Source organism: Mytilus galloprovincialis, chromosome 9 (genome assembly GCF_965363235.1).
Source record: "Mytilus galloprovincialis chromosome 9, xbMytGall1.hap1.1, whole genome shotgun sequence".
In the NCBI taxonomy this organism is placed as follows: Eukaryota; Metazoa; Mollusca; class Bivalvia; order Mytilida; family Mytilidae; genus Mytilus; species Mytilus galloprovincialis.
Genome location: NC_134846.1, coordinates 12183372 through 12206703, shown reverse-complemented (window position 1 = coordinate 12206703; position 23332 = coordinate 12183372). Strand labels below are relative to the sequence as shown.

Here is a 23332-nt window from a genome sequence, read left to right as displayed (position 1 = left end):
ATTTTGGGATGTTACTTTTTCTCTGACAAAATGTAACAATCGGTAAAACTACTGATCAGACGACATCACCTGGTATCTAAAATCTTGACAGCTAATACATAGTGATTTAAGACACTGACACATCTTAACGGTCAAGCAATTGAAGATGGTGACCGTAAAACGTATGCTGTATTGATTTCAGTTATTCTTCAAAATAAATATGCATAAGCAGTTTTTGTGTAGGGAGCTCACAATGACCACCCCTGTTAAAAAAGTCGGTCTAGTTTAAACATGCACGAGTGGAAATTTTAACCATGAGGCAATTTGATTTATCTTTGGTCCATAAATATAGATATAAAACAACGGGTAAAATTTTCACCTTCCTCATAAAGTTAAAAATTATCGCTATATGGTTTACAAAGAAATACAAACACTCTGTGATAAAAATATAAAATATGCCAGCACAAAATTATTATAGTTTGGGTATATAGCTCAGTAGACTTATACACCATTTAGAACGATCTTAAGTGTTGCATTTATTTGAACTCTACCCTGTGAAAAAGTGTACAATAAGTTTCTTTTTCATTGACACTATTTTGTAAACGTAACCTTGAAAATTATGTTTGAACGATTTAAAGGTGACAATTTCTATTACAAAAATCATTTGATAACACTGTTTCAAATGGATATGTGACTCAACATTTATAAATTTGAAGTAAAAGACATTTTTTTTCAAAATATGCATGCGACGAACAGCTTAGACTTGCATTTCAACATGACATTAGGTAAAACATACATTTGGCCTTTTACCTCTAAATCGGACTTGGGAAAGGAACTAAATGTATGTGATTATCATTAAAAATCATGATCTGTTAATTTGTAGTTTGCGTTATTAAGAAGACGAGATATCTGGTGTTAAGGATGTTTGCTGCTCTGCTTTTAAAAAAGATAGTTTACAGAATATATAAAAAAATAGTTGTGAGTAGATAACAAAAAAGAATATGTCAACGAAAGGGTAATTAAACCTTGTTTTTGACATATAAACCATTGAAAATTTAGCAATATAGATTGATTTTCCATTTAACATTGACGCCTTTTCCACTCAAAAACTATGAAAAATCACTAGTATTTTGACAGATTTTCAAAAGTGTCAGTTTTTAACTGTGTCTATACGATACACATATATGAGGGTTGTAGCCCGAATTGATGTATCTCATTTACACCAAGAAAATAATGTCAATGCAGAATGATATTTTTCAATCTTTCTGAAGAAGTTCTTTCAGCGATTTAACCGCACGTTATTGAAATGTGTGATAAATGCTGGATATCCAATTGTATTTGACGACATCTTGGTATTAATAATAATAGTATGAAAAAAGAAGAGGTTAGTGGGCGAAATTTTAAAATTACTACATGGATAACACCAAATAATTGTGAATATCTGATAATAAGGATCAATAAGTCGAAAACACGACCAGCAGACACCCACAATAGTCATCGTATAATTTCATTAAAAATGTTTTATTTTACAACATATACGAAGACTACCTCTTCTGCCGAAATAGTTTAATACAATAGTAATTCATCTTATTCGATATTTTCGAAAAGTCGTCTGCACACAGGGTTATAAGTTTTCTTGACACATGTTTGTTTATCACTATATTCTTTATTCAGTGATTCTTCCTCATTGAAACTGATAAACGATTTATGTTAATAAGGTTAAATTACATTTTTATGATATGCACTTACTTTGACACATTGATGGCCTTTGTTGGTGTCAATCTGTTTCCATGTTTAATGTAAATACTTATTCAAACATATTTTAAATTCTTTATTTACATTGTAAAATTTTGTCTTCTTTTATCTAATTTAAATGTCTACCAATACTACGGAAATAATGCATATTTCAAAATTTAGCGTTATATATCATAGAGAGAATTTTACAAAAATATGTCTTTTCTTTTTAGGAACATTATGTAAGAGATTTTTAACACACAGAGGAAAGCACATTACAGGTTTTTAATGAGAAGATTGCAAGGAACGGCCATTCACATTATTGAAGTCTAATTAAATCAGTAATTTGTACTCTTAATATAAGCATAATATTGCAAGATGAATAGTATGTATTATTGTTAAGAGGTATGGAGGCTTGCAAAAAGTTTGAAGAAGTTTTGATTTTGTTGAAATTGGAAAGTTATTTCCCCTGTAAAATAACCTTACGACATGTACTGGAAGCAAAACTAAATGACAAAATAGAATTAGGGGACATTAAATGGGAGATATTAAATAAAATTATCAATGTAGATCTAAGGGCTAGGGATGGTGTGTTGGCTGATATTTTAGACATTATCAAAAAGCAAGATATTGTTGAAGGAAAGAAATCCGAAATAAAACCAAATGACCCAACACAAACGGAAGCACCAAAAAACCGAACACACAAGAAAAAACAACTCGCGTTATTTCATCCGCAAGATGTGTTTAATGCAATTTATTTGTGTTGTTCACCTTTCTTCAAACAATTAATTGTTTCGAAGCTGTTTATGTGCAGAATCGCTGTTCCTGTCATTATTTCTTCTACACAACTGACTGCAGGGTTTTTGTGGCCTTTCAATTTCGTAAATACAGATGGTACCAATAGTAAAGGAAAGGTGTTCGAGGGTTTCTTATCGGACCAGGATATAAAGATTGTATCCTTTATCAGGCTAGGTGAAACCACATTTTCTAAATCAACTGTTTTAAACAAAGTGCTATCAAAGGATCCATCCTTTGATACATTTTATTCTCAAGATAGCCCAATGGGATCTACATCGAAAAGAACCCTTGGTGGAACAGTCGAAGCTTCTTATTTCATTCCTTATGGGCAAACAAAGACTGGTTCATTTGACGATGCAATCCTTTTTCTAAATTTACGAGGAGATGCTGCTCAATATCAATTGCAGTTAGATGTGATAAAATCAGTATCAAATATTGTTGTTGTACAGCTACAAACAATGAAACTTCAAAATGATGACAACATTGGTAAAACTTTACATTCTATCTACCAATCTTCATCGTCAGTAATTATACTATTAGAATCAAATTTGAACGACGATGAAGAAGCCTTGCTTGAAGTAAAACTTAACGAAATAGCGGAGAGCACAAAGAGCAGATTGTATTGTATTGACTTGAAAGAAAATGGTCGGTATAAAGGAATGAACGAAATCGTGGAAGATACGAAGTCAGACATTTCAGAGTGTATATCTAATGTTGATTGCATTCAGTTTTCTCGATTTGGACAGGTACTAGATGATTATGGGATATCTTGCGATTATGCAGAAAAAGAATGTTTTGACGGATGTCAACTTGCCGATAAAATGTTTGAAGTAATAAATGCAAAATCTGCGTCTATCCAGCATTTTTGGATCGAACTGTCAAAATTAAAGAAGAAAAAATATAGAGAAAAATCCCTTCCTCTCAAAAGAGATATTGAAAAACAAATACAGCAAATCCGTAGCCAACAGCTTCAACATATATCACACCTTCCAAAAATGTCTTCTACAATGCTTAATATTCTGTATGATTTAAGGGACTTCCCAGATAAATTGATGTTCTTTCTAAAAAGTTTGAAACTCCTTCTTGATAAAAGATCGAACAAGATTTTACCCGGCTTGCTCTCTAGTTTGAATGATTTAAGTAATGATAGTAAGAAAGCAGGAAGGGAAAAAAATATATTAGAACACCAGACAAAAAGGATAAAAATCGAGATAGAAGATGCTTCATTTGGCGTAGAACACTTGATGAGAGAAGTTGCGCATATATTTGAAGCATTATTATATGCCTCAGACAAAGAATGGTGTAATGTTAATGTTTTAGAGTGTGTTAAAAACTGTCCAAGCATTGCTGCCAACCTTCTCATAGAAGGATACCCACTAGAAGTGATGGACGGGGCGGCTTCTGATGGTCCGTTGGTATGGATAAAAGAAGTCTTTATGTGTTTGAAAAGTAAAATTGGATCCACTACAAAACTTCTTACACTATCGATAATGGGAATACAAAGTTCAGGCAAATCCACACTTTTGAACGCGATGTTTGGTCTTCAGTTAGCAGTAAGCACTGGCAGATGTACAAAGGGGGTTTTCCTACAGCTGATACCGATGCCCAAAGACCAGTTTTCTTTTGAATATGTATTGGTGTTTGATACAGAAGGGCTGCGGTCAAATGAGAACAGAGAATCGAGTGTAACACATGTACATGATAACCAACTAGCAACGTTTGTGACTGGTATAGCAGACATAACATTGATAAATATCAGAGGGGAAAACCTGTCGGAAGTAAGCGATATTCTAGAAATAGTAGTGCATGCTTTCATACGAATGAAAAAGGTTAATGAAAATTTTGAACTTGAGCAATCCTGTATCTTCGTTCATCAAGATGTTTCAGACATTAATGCAGAAAGGAATTTGCGTCCCGGTACATTGAAATTGGTCAAATGTCTCGATGAAATAACCAATGAGGCGGCAGAACAAGAACATTTGCTAAATTGTGATTCTTTTGATAAAATAATACACTTTAACCATAACAAGCATGTTTTCTACTTTCCTAACTTATGGCTAGGGAGTCCACCATTTTGTGCCATTAACACTGATTATAGCGAGAAAGTGGATCGCTTACGACATTTTATTATGTCTGACATCAATGAGCGCAGACAAACATTCTTTAGCGTCGATGAAATATGGACAAAAATAAATGATTTGTGGGAAGCAATTCTGTCAGAAGATTTCGTATTCAGTTTCAAAAATGGTATTGAATTAAAAGCTGAACGAACATCAGAATCAAAGTTTTTTGAATTACAGCGGAAACTAGAAATTACAGTATCACAGTTCCTAATAATTGACGCAGAATCAGCTTTTAGGAACTGTGAAAATGAGGATAATCTTCTGGACGTTAAATTTAAAGTCAAAAATCAGCTAAACGAGAAACTTTCAGCTAGTTATGAAAACTTAAAAAAGGAATGGACAGATTTCATAGAAAATGCACCTTTAAGAGATATCATAATACAATGGAAACAGAATCGTCTGAATCAGCTGGAAATATATAAAAATGAACAGGAGGTTTTTGCTGTGAAAGAAATTAACATGATGGAAAGTAGGACAAGACTAGAGATTCGTCAAAGGATCATATTGACACCAAAAGAGAAGGAAGATTGGAAATATCACGCAAATGATGTTGTCGAAAAATGCAATGAACATCCGCTTGATAATGACATCAAAGCAGCTTTTAAAAAGCTGTGGTCAACTGATCTAAGTCGGTTTGATACAGATTCTAATAGAGAATTTTCAATTGATGACGAAATTTGGAAAATTGTTCTGCATTACTTTCAAAACGACACGCTTTACCTTAGGAATGAACAAGAAACATTCGAACGACAACGGCGTGTTCTAACATTTAAGCAATTACAAAAACCGAAAGAATGCTTCAAGGAAATTGATATAACAGAAATACATTTAAGTGGCGATAAAGACAAATTTGAAACCAATAGAAAAATTGCACTAACAATGGCAAATAATATATTTTCAGAAATTGACACGCTCGTAGACGACAGGAAAAATAAGAGGTTTAATATTGTTGAAATCAGAGAAATATTTGACAAATTTTCGCAAAATTATCACAAATGTGCCATCGAGGCTCGAGATCACGATTTTTCGCTTACAAAGAATTTCAAAGCCATGCTTGCAGTTTTCATTGCGAAATATTTAGTTGCATTTTACGATAGACGTCATGATGAATTCGAAAAGAACTCAGGTTTAGAAACCAAACGAAAAGAATATGAAGCAACGTTACTAAATTATTTTCGAAAAATAATTTCTGAAGCCATGAAACTAAAACACGAAAAGATTAGAAAGAGGAAGGAGGAAGAAGAAGAAAGAAAAATAGCTGAGGAGGAGGAACGACTAAGGCAACAAGAAGAAATCAAAATACAAAAATTTCAAGCAGAAGCTAAAATGAAGGCTGAAAAAGAGCAAAACGACCTTGAAATTGAAACAAAGAAAAGACAAATGAAAGAAGAAGAAAGAAAAAGAATACATCAAGAAAAACTACTTTATGAGGAACAGGAAAACACAAAAAAGCTTGATTTAGAAATACAAGCGGAAAAGCAGAGAAGGGAAGAAAATGAAAGAATATTAAGACAGGAACAAGAAGAAATCAAAAGACAAAAATTTCAAGCAGAAGCTAAAATGAAGGCTGAAAAAGAGCAAAACGACCTTGAAATTGAAACAAAGAAAAGACAAATGAAAGAAGAAGAAAGAAAAAGAATACATCAAGAAAAACTACTTTATGAGGAACAGGAAAACACAAAAAAGCTTGATTTAGAAATACAAGCGGAAAAGCAGAGAAGGGAAGAAAATGAAAGAATATTAAGACAGGAACAAGAAGAAATCAAAAGACAAAAATTTCAAGCAGAAGCTAAAATGAAGGCTGAAAAAGAGCAAAACGACCTTGAAATTGAAACAAAGAAAAGACAAATGAAAGAAGAAGAAAGAAAAAGAATACATCAAGAAAAACTACTTTATGAGCAACAGGAAAACACAAAAAAGCTTGATTTAGAAATACAAGCGGAAAAGCAGAGAAGGGAAGAAAATGAAAGAATATTAAGACAGGAACAAGAAGAAATCAAAAGACAAAAATTTCAAGCAGAAGCTAAAATGAAGGCTGAAAAAGAGCAAAACGACCTTGAAATTGAAACAAAGAAAAGACAAATGAAAGAAGAAGAAAGAAAAAGAATACATCAAGAAAAACTACTTTATGAAGAACAGGAAAACACAAAAAAGCTTGATTTAGAAATACAAGCGGAAAAGCAGAGAAGGGAAGAACATGAAAGAATATTAAGACAGGAACAAGAAGAAATCAAAAGACAAAAATTTCAAGCAGAAGCTAAAATGAAGGCTGAAAAAGAACAAAACGACCTTGAAATTGAATCAAAGAAAAGACAAATGAAAGAAGAAGAAAGAAAAAGAATACATCAAGAAAAACTACTTTATGAGGAACAGGAAAACACAAAAAAGCTTTATTTAAAAATACATGCGGAAAAGCAGAGAAGGGAAGAAAATGAAAGAATATTAATAAAGGAACAAGAAGAAATCAAAAGACAAAAATTTCAAGCAGAAGCTAAAATGAAGGCTGAAAAAGAACAAAACGACCTTGAAATTGAAACAAAGAAAAGACAAATGAAAGAAGAAGAAAGAAAAAGAATACATCAAGAAAAACTACTTTATGAGGAACAGGAAAACACAAAAAAGCTTGATTTAAAAATACAAGCGGAAAAACAGAGAAGGGAAGAAAAGGAAAGAATATTAATAAAGGAACAAGAAGAAATCAAAAGACAAAAATTTCAAGCAGAAGCTAAAATGAAGAATGAAAAAGAACAAAACGAACTTGAAATTGAAGCAAAGAAAAGACAATTTGATATGGAAATGAATATTAAACGAAAACAAACAGAACATTTAATGAAAGCAGAAGAAAGAAAAAAAATACAACAAGAAAAACAATTTGACGAGGAACAGGAAAACACAAAAAAGCTAGATGAAAAAATAAAAGCGGAAAAACAGAGAAGGGAGGAACAGGAAAGATTATTAAGAGAAGAGGATTATAAGGAACTACAGGTAAAGCTCAAAGCAGAACGACAAAGAAAAGAAAGAGAACAAGATAGATCCACAGCTTTACTTATTACAAATATCATAAAAGAAACTCTTACTTCTCATGTTTTCAGTAATGTACAGAGCGAAATAGTTACCAAGATATTAAAACAATTTAAGAACTCTAAACATAAACTTATAAAATTTATGTTGCGAGACTTAGCCGAGAACGAAGTTTTTGATGATTTTTATTCTTATATACACTCAACTACATCTTATGCCAAAGAATACATTGAGAAATATACAGACAAAAAAATATTTACCGATGGAAAACTTTATTTTGAAATTGCTGAAACGCATGTGTGTACGTTGATCGATCTAACAAAAATGGCTGTAAAAGATGTTATTAATGTTTCAAACATGGATGAATGGTCAACACAAATAACTGACAAATTTAAATATATAACTTTAGAATGCCTTTTATCAGTGAGATACATACACGTCAGTAACTTTGAAAATTTGACGAATTTTATAATTGATGATTTGAAAAATAAGAAAGATTCTCTTATATATCATTATCAAAATAGTTCAAGAAATTCCGTTAACTGGAATACCCCTACCCCGTATGCAGAGATCCTGGACAAACTTTGGGGTTGCGAGGAATGCTGTCCGTTATGTTCTGAACCATGTGAGAATACAACAAAACACCATGGCGGCGTTCATGAATGTTTGCATCATAAACTTAATGGTGTATCTGGTTGGCATGTAGTAGATACGAATGTTCTATGCATACACACTTGTGAGGAAAATGTTGCTTCTGACGGAACTTTTTATTGCAACAGGAATAAATTAAGCTGTCAAGAGGATCCTAATCACATAATACATGAGTATCGTAGTTACAAAACATACGATCCAGCCTGGTATATAGATCCTGATAATGGCTTGTCTTCTAAATATTGGCATTGGTATCTATGCAGGTTTGAAGAAGAAATTAAAAATAAATACAAAGTTAAGTACCCAATGTTGGAAAATGATTGGAAAAACATATCAAAACAAGATGCAATAGAATCTCTGAGTAAAAAGAAAAAGGCAAACAAGTGGTAGTGTTCTTTGTAATTGAGAACTTGTTGTCTTTTTTGTTTTTTTTTTTGCATATCTTTCAGTGGGGTTGTCCGTTTCTGTTTATCTTTAGCGATACCATAGTAAAATAAAAGGGATTGCCAGTGATTTACACGAAACAAAACTAGACATAACAATAATCATGGGGCCTATTTTAATAAATTTATTGTTTATTTCATATGTTTTTGTTTTCGTTTTGTTACAATGGTTACTATGATTTAAGTTTAACTTTGAAACCACAGAATGCTAGCATATAACACATTACTGAAAAGAAGAATGCTAAAAATATGTAATTTTGAACCCGAAATTAGAAGTTTCATTAAGAATAATCTGGAATATATACTCATAAACCATATTTATCTTTTATGAATGCATTTTCTGAATTTTAACTTATATACATTAGGTTTCATGCTGGAAAGGGGTAATTTTCTATTTTCGTTATTTATAATGAAACGCTATCCGTTTGTGAAGGTGCATCTTAAAGATTGAGGGCTACATTATCTAATTATAAAATCTGAAATTGTACGACATCTTGCAAAACTATATATAGTATGTGAACAGCTCAAAGAAATTAAGAAGTCCTATTTTCTGACATGACAGGAAAGTTCATGGCTAATGAAGTGCATGTCAAATAGATGTACAAAACTAAATTTTTATTATATGTATATATATAGTTGTTTTTTTTATTCCTTTTTTGTTATTTTTACATGTTGTATTATATTCTTACATGAAGATACCTCTGCATTTGATGATTGACACTTGTGTCAGGATTATTTTGTTTCCTCCAATCAATACAGTTTATGTCAATTTTTGTTATACTTTATTTATATAGTTAAAATATCAACATATGTCGGTTAATTTAGGAGATAACTGTATTATATTTTAAGCTTGGCCTTCGTAAAACGTAGATTTTACTGTCGCAAATTGAGTCCAATAAGAATTATCGTTACAAACTAATTGCATGAGAATATATATTAATTAATATTTTGTCCTTAAAAGGTCATTTCTTGTACATCTGTATATGATTTTTATCTTATGATTTGACAAATTGTTCCTGGTTTTATTTTCTTACCAATTTAGTCACTTTAAATATGCCTCATTTGTGTCATATTGTCTTTATAATGTTATTGTGTTTCATGTAAAATAAACACACCATTTACGATTAGACCAATCCAGCTTTATAATAATTGTCTCCCTTACCATTTGACATTTTGATTTTTTTTGTGTGGATTATTATAGATATAAAAAAAAGAAGATGTGGTATAATTCCAAAACTTCACCAAGCTTTTTTTCGGAAGAGTCTCTTTTCAAAATATGTAATTAATTAGTTAAGGTGGTACCCAACACCTTCACTAAAATTAATTTGGCTAATTTTCAAAAAAAATTTGACTAAGTATTTACTTTGGCCTTTTGACAAAAATATTAAAATTTCAAAAAATTTGAACCAACCGCTTTATCAGAAAAATTACACTGGTCATATAGCAGTTTGACAAACACTAATTTTGATCATTGAGAAGCTTAATATTTCCATAACAACACAACGTAATTAAAACGTTTAGCTGATTTTACAACAGTTATCTCCCTGTAGTGTTAGGTACCACCTTAAAATTATCGTATAATTACTATCTTAGTATTCCTTCATATAACTCGATATAATGTTTAATAGTCTTAATAAGAAGCTCTATTAGGTGTACATCAATGGCATGTATAAACATCATGTATTTTTATGTTGAATATATGTATTTTGGATAGTTCGATTATAATTTTGTCTCTCATTTCTTTATGTTGAATAAAAAGATAATTTCAAATGGTTTAAACGTGTTTAGAAAAGAAATTATAAGAAGGACTACGAATAACAAGGGTATACGCCTGATAAGTCAGCATCTCATCCAACCTCGAAAAAAGCACTATCCAAACAAAACCAAGACTTTAACGACAGGTCAATATATACGGTCATCAAAAATAGATCGATGTTATTATAAACGAGATTTCAAATATTAGAAAACATTTGAAGATCTGATAGTATAATCCCCCTTATCACGATTAATGTACTAACCATAGTTACTTGAAGGTCCATACAATATAATGAATAGATCACGGCTACTGCAATCAAACTAAAAATACGCGGGAGGGAACTCTTAACCTGCTGATATTCATCAAATAATGCTAAGTGTTATTATATGACTATAAATTTCTGTTTTCTCATTGGCTAAAATCACAGGGAATTCTCCTTAACAAAACATTATATTCACCGTGGGAAAACGAGAACTTAAAATATAAGATTTGTCCGTGTAGCTAAATATAGATATATTTGAGGGCAATAATTGTATTTTGACTCGTACATATATTTATCTTCCCGCTTAACCTTATTTCTCTTTGGCATTCTTAAAGATTAAAAAAGAAACATATGAAGTACTTGAATGAGACAAACACCTAGAGAGACATCAAGAGGATAACAGGCAGTCTTCAAGGTGTCAAGCTCTAAATCATTTCAAGTTTACAAAACGTTGTGAAGATATTTAAATTGTCACGTTCTTAACCATTTCCTCCTTAAGCTCGATCAATGAAATAACAAAAGGTGAACACAATGTTGTGAAATGAAAATTATTACAGGAAAGAATTACGTTAACAAAATTACTACAACACGTACTTGTGTAGTATTAATTTTAGTTAAAATTGTTTAAACGTTATTCTTTGTTGTATCTATGCTATTAATGATTATGTTCATAATTGAGCTTTCTTTAATAAAATATTTAGTATTTCGTATTTTGTATATAAAAACCGACGAACTTTAACAATAAATCTACCAGTTACTAAAGCAAATTCATACTCAACATGATGATATACAATAATTGCATTCTAATGTTGACTTTACCTGATTCTGAATTTTACACAGGAGCACCATATAATGGAATAAAGGTAGTCAAAAGAATAAATTTGAATTAAACCACAGGAATTTATTGATTAATTGATGGTTGATTGCTTAGCGTCCAGTGGCAAATATTTCATGCATGTTCAGGACGAGAACAAGTTAACAATAAATACATAAGGTAGGTCTTGTAATAATAGAGTCTATCCGGGTAATGGTCGGGGAAATTGGAATGCCACTGGCATGGTATATATATGGAAGGTAAATTGGATAAGGACAGAAATTTAGTTTGCCTTGCAACAGGTCACCTACGGACCCCTCAAAGACTGGCTTGAAAAATAACTAGGAGAGGTATCCGTAGCAGAAAACCAAACAAAGAGATGTTTCTTGATAGCGGTACTCAATCAGTTTAAATAAAGGCAACTGAAGTATACCGCTGTTCGAAATTCATAAATCGATAGAGAAAAAAAAACCAAATCCGGGTTACAAAATAAATGGGAAACACAATAAATATATGAGAACTACGACACAACAGAAACACAACATTAAAATGTACCACACACAGAAACGTACTGTAATAAAAAAATTGTCATTTTCCTGACTTGGTACAGGGCATTTTAAGAAAAAAATGTTGAACCTGAATGACTATAATAAAATTAACGGTATCAATTTTCTTGCACCATATGCGCATTTCGACAATACATGTCTCATCAGTGATGCTCGTGGCCAAAATATTTGAAATCCAAAGCTTATATAAGATATACATGATAAAACTGAAGTGGAGACTAGCTACAGAATAAGAACGGATACATTACAAAATACACAGCCGTGTCAGTTAAAGCCAATGCAACACACAATGACGTCACAATTGAATTTTGAAAACGAGTTCCCAAAATTAAGAAAGAATTTGAGGTCTAGAGCTGGTATTTTAAAGTTTGTATTATTTTTCCTACTTTTTTTTGTTATCTATTCAAATGGAAACTCTTTTAAACTGAGTTTAACCGTGCAAACTGCTGTGTGTTTGTTTTATTTACATTGGCTAGAGGTATACGAGAGGGTTAAAATATCATTAAATTATAAGCCTGGTACCTTTGATAACTACTTTACCCGCCGCGTTTGCGCCTGTCCTATGCCAGGAGCCTTAGCCCTGTATAATTTATAATTTCAGTTCATTTTGAAATACTAAGGCTTTTCTATCTCAGGAATAGATGACATTTAGTTAGCTTTATATGGCAAAACTTTTATGAATTTCTGGTCCTCAATGCTCTTCAAGATCATACTTTATTTGGCCTTTTTAACATTTTATGATTCTAGCGTAACTGACGAAACGCGCGTCTGACGTAAATATAAAATTTCAATCCTGGTATCTATGATGAGTTTATTTGTTTGTTCTAGATTTTAGTATGACATCCATTTTCACTGAACTAGTTCACAATTTTAGTTAGGGTCCATATGAAGCCGCCTCCGGATGCAATTTTTCGCAGTGCTAAAGACCCATTGGTGGCTTTTGGCTGTTTTCTGTGGTTTTGGTTGTTGTCCCTGGAAATATTCCCAATTTCCATACGCAATCTTTATTTGTAATCACATAATAAAAAAAACCAAGAGGAGGCTTTTTTGTAAATTGTCTAAGTAAAACATAAAATAACAGAACTATAGTGTAGAATGTATTATAAAATATCAGTTCAAAGAAAAAGAGTACCGCAATCAAGAAACCTATCTTTGTTTGGTTTTCTGTTACGGATAGTGTTCATGTCCCTATATCGGTACCTCTCCTAGTTACTTTTCAAGCCAATTCCTGCAACTATTGTGCTAAGTAGCTTGCAGGTATCATCTTCATAAAACTTATTCAATAGAGTTTTTTGTTTGGTTAGGTGGGCAAGCTTTTGAAATTATTTTCTTAAGGGGAGTTATCATTTGGTTCAGAAAAATCGTAGGGGGTTGCCAACAGAACCTTTAAATGTGAAAAGTTTGAACTGACCCCCTCAGCTGATATATAATGACCATTCACATATGTTCGAAAGCTTTTTAAACTCATTGTGGTCAAAACTATGTTTTATATGGTTGTTAACCTATAGATTAATTGTCTACTTTCACACCCTATTGCCATTCATGGAAGTATTATATTGTCAGGGTCAATATAAAAGATCAATTATATAATAAACCATATGTGTGGTTCTATATTCACCTAAAAAATATTATTGACGTAGAAAGGTATTTTATCTTTATTTCATGTTTCTTTTTTACATTTAGTCTATTGGAGCAACATTCTGACTTTAACAGTGCTTGATGAAAAGTGACAAATATTTAGGGTAGGCTTTTATAAAGACTAAAACGTATGATAGGTAGGGTAACTAGAACCACACATATACTGTACATGACCAAAGATTCATCAAAGACAGGAATTATCTCAAAATATCGTCAACACTGTATATGCTTGTCAGACATTAAAAAAATCATTGTGTCGGACCACCACTATAATACAAATTTTAAAGGCATCCCAACTGTATGATATTTTTAGTAAAGACACCTCTAAAATGAAAAAAACCCTAAGCTGATTAATAATTACTGTTTCCTTTCTAGGGGACCGTTAAAATCACAATGAACCCACTTTAAAAGGAGGGCACTATTTTGGTTAATATAACAACACAGGCAACGGATCATAGCACTAGTTGTGCTTCAGGTGTGTAACATTCAACACTCTCTATGATAAGAGCAAAACATTTTGGCTCCTTGTCAGCACATCTTTCAAATGATTGTAGAGTCTGCAACTTTGCATTTTTAGATTCCTGTATTTATATAATATATAGTTATCAATCGTACCAAGATTATAATTTGATTCGCCAGACGGTGTTTCGTTTACTTAAAACCTATCAGTGACGGTCATATCAAAACAGTGTGTTATGAACTTTCTTCGGTAAATGAAAAAAAAAGTTTTATAACTCGTAGTATATGAAATCGTATTTGTTTTTTTTCCATCAGGAAGACGGTAGACAATGTAAATATATCGCTTCTCATTCATTTAATCATAATGCATCATTACAGATGTACGTGAAAGGTAAAGGTTTCTTCATTTAATATGCATGCGTCTATAATTTTTATATTGAATATTTATATTATGTAGAGAAATTTCTCTCTCAATGATTTGTGTAATTTTTCTAGGCAAATGTGATATGTAAAATAATAGCAAGGACCCCTCTCTCATGTGCTCTGCACATCTTAGGGTTTAAATATCACAAGTGATTAAAAACAAACAAAAAATGCATATACATGTCCACTCTAGAGCAAATTATCATTACAGAATGAAGATTATAGTTCTAGCAAGGAATCATTTGCACACTATACACTATCAATCACTCTTCGTATGCTGCTTGTTTCGATAAACACATTTAACACTATTATTGAAAATACAATACTAATTTAAAATAGAATATTGGTTTATTCAAAAATGAAATAAGTTATTATTGCTATTAAACAAATGAAGGAATGGACAACCAGGGACAAAGAGATTGTAGCATTCATGTTAGTCCTAGGTGTAACACATTGTCATAAGATAGATGAATAACGAAACAGTAAATTACGTTTTGACTATTTTTTTTAATTGAAGAAAATGTGAGCGGGAATCGATCAGCTATTTACAACGATAATTGAATCAGAAATAATCAAGTCCATTACAATTTATTACGTTGTATAATGTGAACTTTATTGATATAAATTCTGTCTTAAACAATCACTTATTTACTGTGCAACGTATGCGATACTTTCTCATACAAATAGTCTTTTTTGTACTAGAAATTACAATTACAACAGATAAAAAATATATACTTTAGTTTAATCATATTAATCTACTATAGTGGATTGGGAAACAAGTTATTGCAACTTATATTAATCACTCTCCATTTTGCTTGAGCGAGTGCTGCCTTGTAGCGGAATTATCCTACTCTTTTTCGAAATTTACAAGAGTGTCTTTTACATGAAAGAGATATTGCTCTCTCTTTTGCGTACTGAATTATAATCCTGGTACCTTTGATAACTAGTATCACCACTGGGTCGATGCCACTGTGTTGACATGAATATCAATTATATGGTCAATTTTATAAATTATAATACTAAATTATAATCCTGGTACCTTTGAGAACTGTTAACACGGGTCAGTCATTTATCGTCCCCTTCCGACGGACTATCATCGGTTCTCAAGATTATACTAGCGCATGGTGTCAAGGGAGACCCGAACATTTGGTTTCACAATTTTTTTACCCGGAACGGAATCGAACCAGAAACCTTTGTCATGTTGTGATAACCAGTACACCAGGACTCTCTTATATATACATGTTCTTTAAAAAATTTCCAGAGCATTGGTTATAATAAATGATATTCTGGGATAGTGCCATAGATAGCTGACAAAATGCGGTTTTGCTCACGTTTTAAGTATTGCATGTTATCTTTTCACTTTTTTTGCCATTCAAATTTGTACTCTATGGTTATCATGTACGAAAAACTGTAAAAAGCGTCAAAATGGTTCAGGATTCTAAAATCTAAAATCAATTGTAAACGAATACTTTCGTGAAAAAACCCCTTTAAAAGTATGAACTATTTGTAAATACATTTTCAAGCAAAACATGAAAAACTTTTTTCGTAAAACAATATTGTAATGCTATTTTACAGGTTGGTGGTTGACTCAATAATGTGTTAAAATATTCAAAGGATTTTAGAAATATTTCCCAAAGTGCCATGCATCAATGATTGGGGTTTAGAAATTTGTCATTTAATAGTTATCGTGCATCGTATGTATTAAACACATGCTATATATATAGGGAAATCCGCTTGATTGTGATTTAATACAAAGCCTCGTTAGTCCACGTCCGTCAACTCAAAATTAAAACATTCAACCGATTCCTCATGTTTGGAGAACGCCACGTGTTAAAGAAACATACAACTCTTCTAAAAGTGTCCTCCGAAAAAAACATTCCATGCCTTATTCAGACTACCCACGTTTGCCATTTCCATTGCCATTCGTTATCCCGCTCGATCCATCGAGCATAAACTATTTATAAGAGTTATTGTTTATTGCTTTCGTCCCAAATATGCATGATATATTAGCCACTGGACGTTAAGGACGCATCAATAGATAAACCTATATACAGCTATATGTCGATTAATCAATGAAAAATTAGAATTGTAATTAATTAAAGAATGTTAGTTTCAAATCTTAAATCATACCAAATTTGACTCATTTGTAGCTTATTACGATAGTGTGTGATGAATTTTGAGTTGTTAAATGTATGATTCTTAGCAATTATTCTATATGTTAGTATTGTGAGACGTAATATTGCTAAAAGCTCTATTTTAAGTGTTTCTATAACAACGAGTTTCTCTTGTCTGTTTATATATTAATAGTTACGTAGTTTTATAAACTGTACCTTGGATGGAGAATTGTATCATTGGAACTCATACAACATCTACACAGTGGGGTTTACGGAATCAGTAAACTCCATATAAAGTGAAAGTGAAGTTACAGACCCCTTGAATATTGTAGTAGGTTATTAGCACACTGTGACTGAATTTATCTGAACGACTTTCTTACATGTGGTATTTCGACTAGTGGCCTATCAAAGATATCAAGTCTTCAATATCAAGAACCTACTTCCATTGGTCTATACAAAAACAAAGGCCAGCAATAACAAATTATAAGCTTTCAATGTGTTTTATGAATTTATTTCAATCGTTCATCATCAATGTCTTCGTCTGTTGAAGTCTTTCAGATTTTTCATGTTGCTATCGAGAAGATGACAGAGCAATTCTTATTTGTGACCGAATGAATATTATTATAATTATAAAACGTCAATTGTTGATATCAGATTATTTATAAAAAGTATATACATTTTGTAGTTTATTAATTTTGCCCCTTCAATCGCGCCACATCAATATATAGCTTGATATATGAAAACAGATGTTGTTCAAAGTACAGAATTCAATTAATTCTTTTAAAGGATGCTTTCGTCCGAAAAAAAGAAGTCAATCTTATTTTGAAATTGCTAAAGAAGGTAGGATGATATGAATGTGACATGTTGCGTACTAATCAAGAACCAGATAGATTAACTGATCATCCTTCAGTTATTTTATTGAGATGGTTAAAATCTCGCTCAACTGAAGTTTTATAAATGTTGAGTGCAAATTAATAGTTTTCCAATTACGATATACGATGTTTTGGAATAGTTTCTTTTAATATCTAACCACAAAAGTAGATTAATGATATTTATAAAAAGATTGAAATCACATTTAAATTTAGTGTTAACTTGCTGAAGACTGACGATGGTATTGATTATGTTTAAACAATAGTAAAGAAGAATGGATAAACATAAAGGATGAGCAATAACGACACCAACTTACAAATGATTCTAAAGAATGATAATTAAAAAGAAAAATGGAAAAAATATAAAATGACTGATAGATAAAGTCAATAGAAACATACCGCTGTTCATAAGTCATAAATCGACTGAGAGTTTACAAATCCGGGTTACAAACTGAAACCGGGGGACACATATCAACTATAAGAGAAAAACAACGGAGCAGCAGTAACACTGAAGTGCAACAAAATCAAACGAACGCCAACATTAATAGAAATAAACTATTTGATAACAACAGCCATATTTCTGACTTGATACAAGACATTTTAAGAAAAAAAGGTGCGTTGAATCTGGTTTTAATCAAGCCAAACCTCCCGCTTATTTGGCTAGGTTAAAATATCGCTAAAATGACAACACTACGTGACAGCAATACAGTACAAACAAACGCAAGAGCACAGAATATACCACAAATAAATAGGACTCGGATTTCTCTTGAACTGAATTTTAATGTGCGTATTGTTATGCGTTTACTTTACTACATTGGTTAGAGGTATAGGGGGAGGGTTGAGATCTCACAAACATGTTTAACCCCGCCGCATTTTTGCGCCTGTCCCAAGTCAGGAGCCTCTGGCCTTTGTTAGTCTTGTATTATTTTAATTTTTAATTTCTTGTGTACAATTTGGAAATTAGTATGGCGTTCATTATCACTGGACTAGTATATATTTGTTTAGGGGCCAGCTGAAGGACGCCTCCGGGTGCGGGAATTTCTCGCTACATTGAAGACCTGTTGGTGACCCTCTGCTGTTGTTTTTTATTTGGTCGGGTTGTTGTCTCTTTGACACATTCCCCATTTCCATTCTCAATTTTATAATAGTACATTTGTAACATGTAAACTGCAGAATAACAACGAACATCTTCGTTTAACGAGAGCACAGGACTCTTCCCCAAACAGTGACGTATTGTTTGGGGCGTATTATACAATCTTGAAATTAATACAATTAAACTGAACGAGATTGAAAATTAATAATTACTTTCACAATATTAGTCCAAATAATTATCATGATTATGACGGTATTAAAAGGAAATTTTATATAAATGCTGTGACGACGGCAAAATTATTTCGACTTACACAATACTTTTCTGTGAAAGTTGAAATTAAATCGACTATATAAGACAAAAATGACACATGTGAAATGTACCAAAAATACAGAATTCAAATCACAAACGATAAGACATAACACTTTATCCAACAGAACACTGAAAAGAAACATAAATGAATATTGGATATATAAATACCGAGACACGCCGTACAGCAATATAAAATCCCCACTCGCCAAAACAGTTATATTTGAGAATTGGTCACGTTCGGTACTTAGAAAACAGGTGACATAAATGTAAAGCCACAAAATAAAACTTAGTAAAAATGTCGTTAATTAGGTTAGACACAAGCGCATCGAATAGATCAACCAATTAGTGATTGTGTCCATACATTTTACGGAGTGTCATTTTTAATCTTTTCTCCTCAGAGTCATGTTGGATTCTTTTTTGCGCCAGGAGCTTAATTCTGTATATAAAGTTCGTATACTGTGAACATGCACGAGCATAACGTATCAATTGAGAAAGGACACACCATAAGACGGAGCAGAGGATATGTTACAGCTGAGACTGGGGAGGTGATTATTGGGAAGTTATTATCATCCCGTTTGTCATAGATTTTAGGTTGACGTCGTCCATCTGTGTCAAAATTGAGGAAAAGATCAAGGTAAGGCGCAGTCCTTCTAGAATCAGAAGTATCCTTTATTCTAAGTTCGCTGGGATATGCGATGCAAGTACTGACTGATAAATAAAGGCAACAGTAGTATACCGTTGTTAAAAGTCATCAATCTATTGAGATAAAAAAAATCCGGGTTACAAAATAAGACCGAGGGAAAAGCATCAACTATAAGAGGAAACCAACGAAAAAACAATGAAAAATTGGTTATTTAGGGATCGGACATCAGAAATATATCTGAAAGTAAAATTAAAGAATTTTACAAGGTGTTTTTTTGTCTTTTAGAAGGTTCTGGATGGATTCTGCTTTCATACGAGCATAAAAAACAAATTGACCGGAAGGGGTGCACAGTTAGTACCCATTGAAAGACAGACTGTCTGTAGAAATATCTATCCTCGAAACTCCACAAATATGATGTCGACTGAAAAGTCCAGCATTTTGAAAATATCCTGCTAGTGTATTTTCCGATAGAATAAGTGTGGTTCTTCACAAAATAAGAATTATTCTGAATACGGAAAGGATGACCCCTTCTAGATATATTTTAAGTTATTCTAGTTAATATGGTAAATGACATTGTCATATGGAACACCTCAGCTGTTTTATGTGGCACTCTGATATAAATTAGTATAGGCATTTTATTTCAATACCATCACATAGATTCGTTGAGAAGTTAAGTCAATAGAGGACACAATTGTATGATCTTGCTAACGGAATAATGAAATTTCTACTTTAAAATTATGTGTCATGTAAATAAATATGTGATAAATAGATTATAACATGTTCTTTTCAATACGTGTCCTTGTATCATTCCTCGACTCATTTGAACCCTCGGCTAGGACCTTGGGGGAGATATCGGAGTCTCGGGATGTTAGCAGGGTTAATATGGTAAAAAAAAAATATGCTATACACTATGATTATTAAGAAGTATACATTCCAAGTAATTTGTTCATAAATATACAATTTTTCATTTGTTCATGAAAATGCACTTTTTCATTTGTTCAATTTAGTTGATTGTTTATAAGTCATTTTAAACCCATGAATCTTGATATGTTCTTATAGAAACTCCTAATTCCTTTAAAATTACTTACAATGTTCAATGTTCTCTAACTAATAAAATAAAATGTAATCTTATAAAATGTAATAAAACCTAATCATGATTTAGACGACACTTGAGATAAAATATGAAGATTCTCTCCACGACAGTCGGCGCAGGACGTTTGCGCTTCTTTGAAAGGACACGTTTTCTTTAATTTTCAAAACATTTTTGATTAAAAAAAAAATCCTTTGCGCTTTTCTGCGGGAAATGTACATAACATTTTAGTATAATTGGTGTTTGATGATTTCCCTCTCCTTTACTATAGGCTTGTAGAAATGCAAGTTACCATTATCATACTTTTCATGTACATTTTTTATTCCTTAGAAGTCATAATAACTGAATATTTTGTCCCCATCTTCGTGTCAAATGAAAAAAAAGGGAAAAAAGTTATCAGAGGGACAGTCAAACTCATAGATTGAAAATAAACTGACAATTTCATGGTTAAAAATAAAAAGAACGATAACACTTCACCAAAATGAAAACAAATGCATCTAAACAACCGTAACTCTTTCTTCAAATTCAACAGAAAAGTAACAATATTCGTGTTTGAAGCTCTTACCATGATTTACCATCATCAGGAATGCTAAAAAACAAACATATGAAAAAATTCCTTAATTAAAATACGCTGCGATAAACAATGATAATAGACTTATTTGATCTGTATTGTTAATAGAACGAACACAAGAGGAAATATTTTCTTTTTTCAATCAATGTATACACATATATAAGTTGGTTTAAATTTGCGTAACGATTTTTACTCATTAATATGTTTGGATACAAAGTTCAATGTCCTGTCAATATAGAACATGTGCATCACAATTTAAAGTGCAAATCTCTATATAGTGTTTGGAGCGCAAATGTCATTAAGTGTTACTTGCAAGAAATTTGTTTTTTTTTATTGTATCCAAACCTCCTGTTACAATCTACTATGAAAAGATGAAATGTTTTGTATAAAAACGTAAAAAATTAATATGGAATAACGCAATATCAATTTGTAATGCATCTATTATATTTGATTGATTAACTTTTTAGACCATTAATCGCTCACACCAATATTCGTTCACACGACAGAGAGGTTTGTTCAAAGATCGCCTTTAATTTGTAAAATACTGTATACATAAGGTAAGCGTTGCGAAACATTTTACTAAATATTCTTTGAATACATATATGAAACCTTTTGCATACATTTTTATATCATATTTAAAACAAAAAACCTGATATTAAATTACTTATGACTGAATTTACAGCTGATACAATATTTTGTAATATAACGTAAAATAATATTAAATTGACAAAAAACTACATTACTACATAAGTAAGCCGCCTACCAAACCCAATAACAACAACATTCTGCGTGAATTGAAATGATTCAACAGAAGAAAAACTTAACTTTCATTTAAAAAAAAAACAGTTGTTTATAAAATTACAAAAAACATAAGAGAAATTACTTTCTTGAAACAACACGGTGAATTTTTGCAAAAACGTGCAAATAGGCCAAAGGTAAAAACACAACAAGAGTACCAAAATACAGAAGAGAAGCTGTAAGGGATGTTTTATTCTCACAGCTTGGTAAAATGGTCTTTTATCACGTAAGGTTAAGTAACTGCTACATGTATAATGAAAATTTGTTTTATTCTTAAAATGTCCTGTCCCAAAACGGAATATGAGAGTTGTTTGTTGTAGTTCGTATCTATGCATCTTTGGCGTTTGCTTTTGTTGGACTTTAGTATTTCTGTTGTTCTGTTTTTTTCCCCTTTTATAGTTGATGTGTTTCCCTCAGTTTTAGTTTGCAATCCAGATTGGTTTTCTCTCAATCCATTTATAACTTTTGAACAGTAGTTTTATGGAATACCTTAGCTGGATTAGGCAAAACTTTTAGGAATTTTGGTCCTCAATGCTCTCCAACTTCGTACTTTATTTGGCCTTTTTTGGATTCGAGCGTCACTGATGAGTCTTTTGTAGACGAAACGCGCGTCGGCGTATGTACAAAATTTAGTCCTGGTATCTATGATGAGTTTATTTACAACCACTGGGTCGATGCCACTGCTGGTGGAGATTTATTTCCCCGAGGGTATCACCAGCCCAGTAGTCAGCACTTTTTGTGCTGACATGAATTATCATTGATGTGGTTATATTTATAAATTAACTGTACAAAATTTATAGAATTTTTTAAATACTAAGGCTTTTCTTCCTCAGGCAGCATAGAATACCTTAGCTGGATTTGGCAAAACTTTTAGGAATTTTGGTCCTCATGCTCTTCAACTTCGTACTTTATTTGGCCTTTTTAAGTTTTTTGGATTCGAGCGTCACTGATGAGTCTTTTGTAGACGAAACGCGCGTCGGCGTATGTACAAAATTTAGTACCGGTATCTATGATGACTTAATTTATAGTGATAAATAAGACAACTACCCGATCAAAGAGCAGATAACGGCCGACATTTAGAGAGACAAATAACTTCTTAAAGTACAACTCACTCGTCACTTTCGATTCTAAACTATGTTTTTTTTAATATAACAAAATTTCAACTTTTGGGCATGTTT

The 23332-nt window shown here is 31.9% G+C and overlaps 1 protein-coding gene across 1 annotated transcript; it reads left to right on the top strand.

Annotated features, from left to right (window-relative positions):
• The first annotated feature begins 5831 nt into the window (after positions 1–5831).
• LOC143046487 (uncharacterized) lies at positions 5832–8082 on the top strand. Its single transcript, XM_076219644.1, has 2 exons — positions 5832–7619; positions 8065–8082. Exons 1-2 carry the CDS (start codon positions 5832–5834, stop codon positions 8080–8082), a joined length of 1806 nt encoding a protein of 601 aa, XP_076075759.1.
• Positions 8083–23332: the final 15250 nt, after the last annotated feature.

Excerpts from the sequence above, each read along its gene's own strand:
- LOC143046487 (XM_076219644.1), top strand. The coding sequence starts at position 5,832 with ATGAAACTAAAACACGAAAAGATTAGAAAGAGGAAGGAGGAAGAAGAA.